We start from the raw sequence: 11532 nt of genomic DNA, 5'->3' as shown, positions 1-11532 counted from the left end.
GCTGAGTCAGTGTGAGACATCCAGAAGGATCCACACCATTTTTTAGGCGTGTCAGAGCATGTGTGCAAACCTCGGGAAGTGTTCCCAACCTTCCTGCACACAGAGGGTTCCCAGAACTGTTTTGACCTGCAGAGAGCTCCCTGGGATGTCACGGCAGGTCTCAGGGTGGGAGTTCAAAGTAGGGCTGCAGAAGATGGGACAAAATGGGGCAAGTCCTGGGAACTCCTTTCTTTGTCTGCTGGGAAGGCTCAGCTGCATCTCCAAGATTCTCCTTTCTGACAGCCCCGTTCCTTGCAGGGTCACTGCTCCAAGATGTGTTCCAGACAAAGCTCCGGAGGCTGCCATGGGATGTCCTCCCAGTCCAGCGGGTGCCACAGCGGAGGCTCCAGTTACCAGTCCCAAGGCTCCTCCTGCTGCGGGGGCGGAGGGGGCTCCGGCAAAATCATCATCAGCTCTGGTGGTGGAGGAGGGGGATCCTGCTGCAGTGGGGGCTCCTCTGGATATGGGATAGGAGGGGGATACGGTGGTGGCTCGTCAGGATCAAAGAGCATCATTGGAGGGGGAAGCAGTGGAGGTTCCTCTGGATGCTGCAGTGGGGGCAGCTATGGGATGGGTGGAGGATATGGTGGATCCTCGGGATCAAAGAGCATCATTGTAGGGGGAGGTACCTGCAACTTTGAAAACAGGAGGATTCTAAGGCTTTCCCTGTTCCAGTCTGGAGACTGAGACCCCTGGAAGCTGGAACCGAGCACAGACATCCGTGGAAATCCAACAGCCACTTCCACCTTGGTGTCACAAAAGACTGGAGGGAAAATCCCTTTTGTCACTATCACCCTCACATCATCCTCTGACACAGATCTGGGCAGCTCCAAAGGAGGGAACTCCTTGGGGTGGCACCTCTGGCCTTTCCCAGCAGGATGGACGTGCTCCTGCTCCCCGTCTTGCCAGTCCTTGAGGGAATTCTCCAAAATTCTCTGTGATTCTGCTCAAGCACATCCTTTATCCTGGTCCTTCCATCACTCTCTGTCTCCAACTCACTCCAGTCCCCATTGCTGGGCATCTGCTCAGTCCCCACTCTGTCCTGAGCACCCAGGAAGCTCCATCCCAGCAGAAACATGTTGGGCCCTCCCCAAAACAGACCCCCAGATGTCGTTTGTCCCAAAAACTCGGAGCGAGGCTCCCGGAAGAGAATCATTAAGCCGAATTAGCGACTGCGATACAGAACGGGGCTGATGCGCCTCCTTCGCATCACCTCTGCTGCAAGTGAGTCAAGGAAGGAGGCAGCTGAGGCCAAGCTCTGTCAATAAATCTCTCAGCATTCCTCAGGGTGTCTCACTTCCCTCGGGAGCGCGATGCAGCCAGTATAAAAGCTCAGCTATCCCAGGGCTCCTCACTCAACCCACACCGAGCATCGCGACGTTCCCACCAGCACTCAAGGTAAGCCCGTGGATACGGAAACTTCTGGAACCTTTACGCAGGGAGATCCCTCCACCAGTTTGTCTTTGGGTGTTCTTTGAACTGTGGTGGCTCCACCAAAAAGCAAGTGGAGGTGCCAACAGAACTCCCTTCCTTAGACAGGGGCGTTGCAGGTGGAACCCTGAAAGCTGAACTTTCAGCTGCTGAGTCAGTGTGAGACATCCAGAAGGATCCACACCATTTTTTAGGCGTGTCAGAGCATGTGTGCAAACCTCGGGAAGTGTTCCCAACCTTCCTGCACACAGAGGGTTCCCAGAACTGTTTTGACCTGCAGAGAGCTCCCTGGGATGTCACGGCAGGTCTCAGGGTGGGAGTTCAAAGTAGGGCTGCAGAAGATGGGACAAAATGGGGCAAGTCCTGGGAACTCCTTTCTTTGTCTGCTGGGAAGGCTCAGCTGCATCTCCAAGATTCTCCTTTCTGACAGCCCCGTTCCTTGCAGGGTCACTGCTCCAAGATGTGTTCCAGACAAAGCTCCGGAGGCTGCCATGGGATGTCCTCCCAGTCCAGCGGGTGCCACAGCGGAGGCTCCAGTTACCAGTCCCAAGGCTCCTCCTGCTGCGGGGGCGGAGGGGGCTCCGGCAAAATCATCATCAGCTCTGGTGGTGGAGGAGGGGGATCCTGCTGCAGTGGGGGCTCCTCTGGATATGGGATAGGAGGGGGATACGGTGGTGGCTCGTCAGGATCAAAGAGCATCATTGGAGGGGGAAGCAGTGGAGGTTCCTCTGGATGCTGCAGTGGGGGCAGCTATGGGATGGGTGGAGGATATGGTGGATCCTCGGGATCAAAGAGCATCATTGTAGGGGGAGGTTCCTCTGGATGCTGCAGTGGGGGCTCCTCCAGCTATGGGATGGGTGGAGGATATGGTGGATCTTCGGGGTCAAAGAGCATCATTGGAGGTGGAAGCAGTGGAGGTTCCTCTGGATGCTGCAGTGGGGGCAGCTATGGGATGGGTGGAGGATATGGTGGATCCTCGGGATCAAAGAGCATCATTGTAGGGGGAGGTAGTGGAGGTTCCTCTGGTTACTGTGGTGGAGGATCTTCAGGATATGGCATGGGTGGAGAATGTGGTGGTGTGTCTTCAGGAACCAAGATCATATTGGGAGAGGGAAGCAGCGGAGGTTCCTCTGGATGCTGCGGTGGAGGATCCAGCTATGGGATGGGTGGAGGATACGGTGGATCCTCGGGATCAAAGAGCATCATTGTAGGGGGAGGTAGTGGAGGTTCCTCTGGTTACTGTGGTGGAGGATCTTCAGGATACGGCATGGGAGGAGGGTACGGTGGTGGCTATTCAGGAGGGAAGACCATCATTGGAGGAGGAAGCAGTGGTGGATCCTCCGGATGCTATGGCGGAGGATCCAGCTATGGGATGGGAGGAGGATGCAGCAGCGGCTCCTCAGGCCAGACCATCATCATCAGCTCTGGAGGTGGCGGCGGAGGCTCCTCGCAGCAGAAATGCCCCATTGTCATCCCCAGCGTGGTGTCCCACCAGACCAAGCAGAGCTCCTACTGGCCCTACGGCCAGCAGAAGTAACAGCCCTGGGCAGCTCCGGTTCTGAGTCCCTGCCACGCTCCTCTTTGCCTGGCTCTGCTGCCTGGTCCTTCCCAGCGTGTCCTCTCCTGTTCCCTGGACGCTGCACCCTCGTGTGAGATCTCCAGGATTGCCCTGCTGTGCCCTGCTCCTGGTGTTGGGGTGCCTTTGATAATGTTCTGCCACTTTTGACACCCAATAAATGTTATAATTGCTCAAAATCTTCCCCTTTTTTGGGAGTTCATTTCTTTCTTGCACTACCAACCTGCACTTCGTGGTCTTGGGATGTAGAAATGTCTCTGATGAGATGTTTCACTCCAAAGCCAGCCAGTTTATTGTCCCAGAGGTTTTTCACCTTCATTTTCCACCTGGGCTCTGTGAGGGAGGAACAGAAGACCCCAAAATTTGAAGGAACCACAGCACCAACACCCTTTGGTGCTTGGGCATGGTGCAGGCCCCCTCTGTGTCCTCTGAGGTGCCAGCACACAATGACCACCTCTGTGGATCTGATGGGAGATGTGACCAGGCCCACCAGGCTCAGTTGGGAAGAGCAGGGATTGAGGATGACCCAACAGCAGCTGGTGATGCCCCAGGTGGGCAATAAAACACGCATGACAACATCCACAGCCTTGCCATCCTCCCTCTTCCTGCAGCAAGCTGAGGGAACACCCTCAGCTGCACCAGGGGGGGCTCAGGGTGGACACCAGGAGGAATTTCCTCATGGAAAGGGTGGTCAGGACTTGGATGGGGCTGCCCAGGGAGGTTTGGAGTCCCCATCCCTGAAGGAGTCCAAGGAAGGACTGGATGTGGCACTCAGTGCTCTGGGCTGGCTGACAAAGCCGGGACAGGCTGGACTTGATGGTCTGGGAGGGCTTTTCCAACCTCAGGGATTCTGGAATTCCATGATCTGTACCCAGAGGGAAGCCTGACCTGCCAACCAGCCAACCCAGACCCGGGCCGGGCAGGCGGGAATAAAACCAGCATCAAATCCCTCAGGCACCTCCAAATCTTCCTCCGGGACTCAAATCCCCCCCTCCCCAGGCTTTGCACCCTGCCCTGGCAGCCGCCCCTCCCCACGCACGGATTTCTGCCCGGGGATGGGGCTTTGGCCAAAACTGGGACTTTTTGTCCCCACAGCAGAACTCCCCGGAGCTGGTCCAGCTTCCAGGAGCTGCTCTGCGGGGGCCGGGCTGGGGCAGCCGGGGTCTGCGACCCCCACCAGGCCCCGCTGCTCTTTCCAAACCAGATGAAGATGAAAAAGAAGGAAGGGAGGGATGTGGAGGCATAATCCTTCATTAAAGCGTAATCCAGCCAGGCTGGGTTTAACCATCGGGACATTCACACCTCCGCAAATTCTGCCTTTAAACTCTCTTTGGGCACCTCCGGCACCCTTGCAAAATTCCCGCTTAGCGCATCAATCACTTTGAACGGCCTTCTGGTTCACATGCAAATGTTTTCCTCGGAAAAAGTTCCCCCTGGAGCCACCGGGGAGGGATCAGGTTGTCACCAGAGCTTTGGGAGCTGTTCCTCCCCTGTGCCCCACTGTCCCCGCTCTCGCTGTGCGTTCTACACCCACACCCCCCACCCACCTCTCCCGGGGCTGGGGGCAGGAGGGTTCCTGTGTAGCCCAGGGCAGGGGCACAGGAATAGGCTCATTAGGCAGAAGTAACAATTACAGCAGCGAAATGAGCGGTGTGAAGGGAGATATGGATCGGGAGTCAAAGCAAACACTGAAATGGCAGTTTGGTAAATAAATCCTTCTCATTCCCGAGGGTGTCTCACTTCCCATACATGTTAAACGCCATATAAATGTCCCTGAGGCTGTTTAAGCTCCTCATTCAGTCGACCTTTACCTTCTAAATGTGTTTCCGATGGCTGAAGAGGGTAAGTCTGGGGTTTTTTTCTGGGATTTTATCCTTTCCTACTCAGGGGATGCAGCTCATTTGATACCTTGGCTCGTGCTGGCAGCAGGACCCCTCTGCCTTGGGCCAAATCCTCGGGATCTGGGTGGGCTCCAGCTCCCTTCTGGGTCCAATCCCTGCGGAGAAAGGTGAAATCAGGGCACCAGAGCGGGATGCAGAGGGATGAGCAGGGCAAAAACCCGGATGGGTCTGTGGTGGGGCCGGCACGTGGGGACTGCACAACCTCTGTGGGTTTGAATGTGTGGGTTTGAATTTTTATATTAATTAATAACAACCCTGAGCTGGACCTCAGAACGGCCGCGAGCCTCTGTGTCTGGGCCAATCACCTTCTATAAAAGAATTTTGGGGCTGCAGTAACAGAGCCAGGATGGAAACTTTTATTCATTGCTCTTGCAACAACTGAGGAACAGAAATGAGGATGATCCTCGGTGTTTTTGCAGCTCTGTGGACATGAAAATGAGTGGAGAAAGCCATGGCAGTTACTAGAGGGGAAAATAACACCTTTCAGATTTTATATTTCAGATTTTGAATTCAGAACATATTTCAGCTTTTGGATTCTCTGGAAATAGAGGCAGAAAGAGGAAAGCTATCCCAGGAAGAGCCCAGATATCCTTGGATTTGAAGGATAGGGGTTTGAAGCAAACTGGTCTAGCAGAAGGTTTCCCTTCCCATGGCAGGGGGTGGCATTGGATGAGCTTTAAGGTCTTTTCCAACCCAAACCACCCCACAATTCCACGATTCTCTAACATCTCACTTTCAAAGCCTGGAACTGCCCCAGTCCCTGACCACACCACTCGGCACCTCCCCACCTGCCCTGGCGCCAACACGAAGCAGAAACGGTGCAAATTTCGGGATGTTTTCCTTTCTTCTTCCAGCTTTACCACTATCTGCGGCGGAAATGCTCCCGGCGGAACCGGGGCTACAGCCGGGAGATCTCCCTGAGCCACCGCGGATTCTGCTCCGGGGCCTTCGCCAACCGCCACGGCCGCGCCTCCTTCTCCTACGACGGGGAAGGCTCCGTCACCTACAGCCGGCGACCCTCGTCCTGCCCGCCCCCGCCAGCGCCAGCCCCCTTCAGCATCTCAGGGAGGTTCTCGTGTGACACCGACGGGTCCCTCGTGGTGGCCAGTGGGGACTGTGGGGTCACGTCCGGCTGGGACCCCGTGGTGGGGACGGTCCCGGTCTACGGCTCCGGAGTGGGAATGGGGTACGGCAGCGAGGACGTGGGGCCGGTCATCAGCAGCGCAGGGGGAGGTGGAGGATCCATCTACCACGGAGGGAATTCGGGAATGGCCGAGGGAGCAGGGGCTGGGTATGGATACTCTGCACCCCTGAGTAACACCCTGAGCAGCGGGGGGGTCTCTGAGGGCTCAGGGTACTACGGTGGAGGGTATGGATATGGGGCGTATGGAACTGGGGCGTTCCCCGGCCCGGAGCTCGGCCCTGCGGGCGGGGGATGTACCCAGATGGTGCAGGAGAAATGCCCCGTGGTGGTCCCTGCCATCAAGAGCGAGCAGTGCAAGCAGAGCACCCACTGGCCCCCCATCCAGAAGAAGTGACTGCCCAGCAGCCTCTCCCACATCCCAAAAGTGCCCCTGGATGTGCCACGGTGGAATTTTCACCCCTGATGGTGCCACTACATCACAGAGCTCTGCATTCCTCACATGGGGCTGTGCTGACAATGGTCCTGCTGTTGGAGCTGCTGGAAGAAGGGGTTTGTGCTGTGGTGATGGGGAAAGATTCTTTTCTCCATCTCCTCTGGATCACGGGTTGGAAAATAAAACCTCACCGTCTGTGGGTATTTTCAATATTGGGATGATTTCTTTCATTTCTGGCTCCACTCAAAATGCAAATGGGTCCTCAAGGAACTTCCGCAACACAAAGCACCTTTTTCATATGTATTTTACACCTAATTTAAATGTAAATTTTATGTTAATGCAATTAAAACACATCACTGTCAACTGCCAGAGAAGTTCAGGCGGTGCCAGACTCTTCCCAGTGGTGCCCAATGACGGGACAAGGATAAACCAAACCCCAATTCCACCTCAGCAAGAGGGAGAATTTATTTCCATGGAAGTGGCAGAGCCCTGGAACAGCTGCCCAGGAAAGGAGTGGGGTCTCCCCTTCCAGAGACATCCCAAATCCACTTGGATATGTCCCTGTGCCCCCTCCTCTCTCAGGAGATCTCCAGAGATCCCTCCCAACTCCAACGACTCCAGAATCCTGGGATTCTGCTCTTAACCTGGCTCTTGCTGGAGCTGCTGTTCCCACCCCATGGAGCCCCCACGAGCCTCATTAAGGAGATCTGCCAATCTCCCGGGGGATTTCCGACTGATTATTATTTACTGTGTGACCTGGCAGTGAAAGGTTGTTTACCTGGCACCAGCTCCCAGCTCCTGCCCCGGAGATTGCCGGGGATGGCGAAACCCTGAGCACGTAGAACCTTGTGCATGAGGCAACTCCAAGGAGCTGCTTGGCTTCCTCCCCATAACCTGCTCATGGCATTTTTTGATAGGATCAGGCCCTAAATTAGGCACGGGGAGAGGACGGTTCCAGTGCTGGTTGGGACGTGAGGTTTGCCCAACATTTAATCTTCTCTGGGGTTGTTTGACTCATCCAAATACTCGTTAGGAAGGTTAAAAAAAAACACCCACAGATCTGGGTCCATTTAAAAGTGAGACATAAAATCACATTGTTTTTTTACCTTTTTTTTTCACCCACCTGGGGGGATTTTGACTTTTTCAACTCAATAAAAATCCAGAAAACTTTGCCCTGAAACACCAAAGACCCAAATCCTCTGAGCTCTAAACCCATGTTTGATGCCACAGGATCCTTCGCACATAAAGTGTCGTATCATCATGTGGGGACAATTACACAAGATTTTGTCACCAGCCCTATTAAATTCCATTCTAAAATTAGGCAGCGTTATCATTTATTTGCTTTTATTTCTATTTCTAAAATCCACCACTTCATTATTGATATTTCTGTGGGTTTCCTTCCTTCATTAAGGGAGCAAAAAATCTCTGAAAGCTCAAACAAAATTCCCAGAGAATTCAGAAAACCAAGCCCAGGTCTTCAAATATTTGTGTTTATCCAACTGACCAAAAACCACCTCAAAATTTCAGTCCCTCCCAAAGCAGAGAAAACAGAAAACACTGGAAAATCCCATTTCTTATTCCCTGGTTCTTGAGGCTCCTATCAAAAGGCACTCCCAAAGTTTGGATGGTTCATTATTTAATAAACCCAGGGCAGACAGGTTTGCACCCAAGGTTGGACACGAGGAGCCGGAGCTGATCCACCCTCCCCAGAGCTCAGCTCCAGCCTGAGGCTGGGAGGAGTCCCAGGCTGGGTTTTATCCTTGGCACAGCGAGGTTTCCTCCCCTCTCCTTGTGCAACAGGGCAGGGACTCAGTCATCCTGTGAGGAACTCTGATAACACAGGAGTCATCCCAAAGCCTGATAACACCGAGCTCATTCCCGACTCTGATAAGCCAGGACTCATCCCCAGCTCAGATAAGCCAGGACTCATCCCGAGCCTGTCGGTTCTTGTCAAACCAAGGCCCCTCTCATGAAGCTGTTGGTAAACAGGCTGAGCAGTAAACACAGCTCTGGCTTCTGGATGAAAGTCTCCAACTGGCGCCTCTGGATAGAAACTCCAGGAATTGTTTCAGTGATAGCAAATGGGAGCCACCCCTCGGCTTCAGGGCATCTCTGCCCAACCAAACCTCATGGCTCCATGAGGGAGTTCAGGTGGGAAATGAGTGAGAACACATCAGGAGTCTTCCTGGAATTCCATGGTCAGGCCGGGAACGGGAGGGGAAATGAGAAGCCGGGGCTGTTGCGAAGCCGTGGTTGCATCCAGGATTGCACCACCCCAGTGCTCTGCACCCAGGTGCTCCCATCCCGCCCCAGGGAAGAGCCAGTGGAGCTCGGGATGCGTGGGGAGCTCGGATGCGTGGTCTCTGACCCAGCATTTTACTCACAGCTTACTCACGGGTGCAAGGTTTGCACAAGCGTCTTCCGTTGGCGCCAATTTCCCATCACGGCTCCAGAGTCCGGCAAATACAACGGAATAAAATATGAGAAAAAATGGAAAATTTCAGAGAAATTCTGTGTGGGGCATCTTGGGGCTGGCCAGGAAAAACATCAGCAATGAACATCGGTGGTGACTTTGTCAGTGATGGTGGAATGGCCGTAAAATCAGGTGGGATAGAAACTCCAGGAGTAGATGTCCAAGTAGATGGACACAGGTAGGGAATCACAGAACCATGGAGCCATGGAACCACAGAAGCTTGGAATCCCTGATCTCACAATCACAGAATCCTGGAACAGTGGAAGAGCAGGGTCACCTGGACCAGGTGACACAAGGACACATCCAGCAGGGTCTGGAATGACCCCAGACACTCCAGCTGTTCCAGGGGTCTGCCCCCCTCCATGGGGAGAAGTTCTCCTTCATGTTGAGGAAACCTCATTAGATTTTTGGGGAATTCTCAGGTAGAAGCCAACACTTCCAACAGTGGCCTGTGCCACCAGCTGGGTTTCCCAGGTCACCTCCCAGCCAGAGCCTCCCACAGTGGCCACAGACTTCACCATCCTGGTTTTGTTCCTTTGGGAAATGACCCTGTGAGAGAAGGGACCCTTGGCTCAGTTCTGGTACCTGCAGATGCCTCACAGGGTGAAAACAACTTTAAAGATGTTTTCCAAGCACATCCAACCAGGACTTTCTAAGAATTTGCCATTTTTCACGGGAAGAACCTGAGAATGGTGGTTTTTCTCCACAAAAGCCCCAAGGTTTTTCTCCCACCAAGACCAGTCAGGGAGGGCCGGGCACTGGGACCTCTCCTTCCTGCCAGACTCCAGGTGAGAGGTTTCGGGAGGACAGGAACCCCAAAACTCACCACCTTTGCCGCCCGTTTTGCAACCTAAAATTCATCGTGCCGTGAGGGTGAGCCAGCCGGGCCGCCCACACGGTTTTCACTCAGAGCCCGCCAGGGGCAGGGTGCAATTAAAGCTGTGTAAGACGAGGAAGACAATCCAGAGCCTGACAAGTCAATCAAAGAAATCAGGTGGAAGGAGCTTTTGAAGGTGGTGGGTAATTAGGGGTGGGGCTGTTTTGTAAATACCTTGGTCATTTTTCCCCAGGGGGTTATTGCATTTTCAGGAAGGGACTTGGGAACTGTATAAAAGTCCTTGGAGGGGAGAGCAGCTCATTCACTCAGCTCCGCTCCTCCTCCAGAGCCTTCACAGCCCAGGTGAGTGCCTGCTAACCTTTAATTCCAATTAGAATTCCCTGCACTGAGCTGAGCTTTGCTCTGGGGACATTTCCTGGGGTTATTGAGAACCAAATCCTTGGCTCTGTGGCTGGGGCTGTTTTGCGCTCCCAAAAATTAGGACTGCCTGTGCTGAGAAGCAAAATTTATTACCTGTAGTTCTATTTGGATTACTCTGGTGCTTTCCAGTATCTAAAGGACAAACTGGAAATTAATTAAAGCAAAGAATGGGATTTGGGGATGAATGGGAGACAGCAGGCTGATCTTTCATAAGAAACCTCGGGGTTATGCTTTTAATTAATTTTAATTGCTTTTATAAACCTGACTGCTTTATTAAGCTCCTTTGGAAAACATTCAGGGGCTGAAAGTATTAAGACGTCCCTGAAGAAATTTAGGAAAGGACAGAGAAGACAGATTTAAACTGTGAGAGGAAGGAGCAGCAGGATCCTCTTCCAGCTCAGCATCCCAGATGCCTTTTGCCTCCCTGAAATCCCAGCAATCCTCGGCAGGGAGTTGGGATGTGCACAGAGGATTTTCCTCATGCTCAGGAAATTGGGCCTGGAGGGAGCAGAGGAATTTATCTTTATTTTGGGCACCTGCCTTTGGAAGTGGATTTTTCCAGGGCTCTGCCACCAGTCCTGGCTGTGCCAGGGCCCCTCAAGGCTACAAGATTTTTGGGATTCTTGCCAAGATGCCTCTTGCTGGGGCGGGATATCCCAGCATCACACAGAGCATCTGCTCCTCCAGGAACATCCTGGGATGCAGCCAAGGAAGAACAGGGAAATGGCTCAAAAAATAGCAGGGAAATGGCTCAAGGAAAAACAGGGAAATGGCTCAAAAATAGCAGGAAAATGGTTCAAGGGAGAGCAGGGAAATGGCTCAAGGAAGAAGAAGGAAATAGCTCAAGGAATAGCAGGGAAATGGCTGAAGGAAAGAAGGGAAATGGCTCAAAAAATAGCAGGGGAATGGTTCAAAAAATGACAGGCAAATGGCTCAAGGAAGAACAGGGAAATGGCTCATGGGGCCCAGCAGAACCAGAGGCCAGGGCTGCTGTGGGGACTCATGGGGGTGTTCAGATGGTCCAGGCTCATCCAGCACTGTGGAAACGAAGCCCCAAACTGGGTGAACTGGGCGGGCAGAAAGGCAAATCCCGCTGGGACATCTGGGAGCGATGGGACCTGTGCCCTCCCTGAGCCTAATGCCAAACCTCTCTCCTTCCCAGCTTTCCCAACCTTCTCTCACCCAGCCCAAAGATGTGCTCCCGTGAGAACAGAGGCTGCCACAGCTCCGAGAGCTCCTCCTGCCACGGCGGCAGCTCTTCCTGCCACGACAGCGAC

The 11532-nt window shown here is 53.5% G+C and overlaps 1 protein-coding gene across 1 annotated transcript; it reads left to right on the top strand.

The window, feature by feature from the left end:
- The first annotated feature begins 312 nt into the window (after positions 1–312).
- LOC121353580 (loricrin-like) lies at positions 313–3007 on the top strand. Its single transcript, XM_041467503.1, has 2 exons — positions 313–613; positions 2130–3007. Exons 1-2 carry the CDS (start codon positions 313–315, stop codon positions 3005–3007), a joined length of 1179 nt encoding a protein of 392 aa, XP_041323437.1.
- Positions 3008–11532: the final 8525 nt, after the last annotated feature.

Source organism: Pyrgilauda ruficollis, unplaced genomic scaffold, assembly GCF_017590135.1.
Source record: "Pyrgilauda ruficollis isolate IOZ18807 unplaced genomic scaffold, ASM1759013v1 scaffold208, whole genome shotgun sequence".
NCBI lineage: Eukaryota > Metazoa > Chordata > Aves > Passeriformes > Passeridae > Pyrgilauda > Pyrgilauda ruficollis.
The sequence above is the reverse complement of the archived record's forward strand: the minus strand, read 5'-3'. Positions and strand labels throughout refer to the sequence as shown.

Coding starts and splice junctions, on each gene's coding strand:
- LOC121353580 (XM_041467503.1), top strand. CDS start 313: ATGTGTTCCAGACAAAGCTCCGGAGGCTGCCATGGGATGTCCTCCCAG. Junction 614..2,129: donor TGGGGGCAGCTATGGGATGG/GTGGAGGATATG, acceptor GATATGGGATAG/GAGGGGGATACGGTGGTGGC.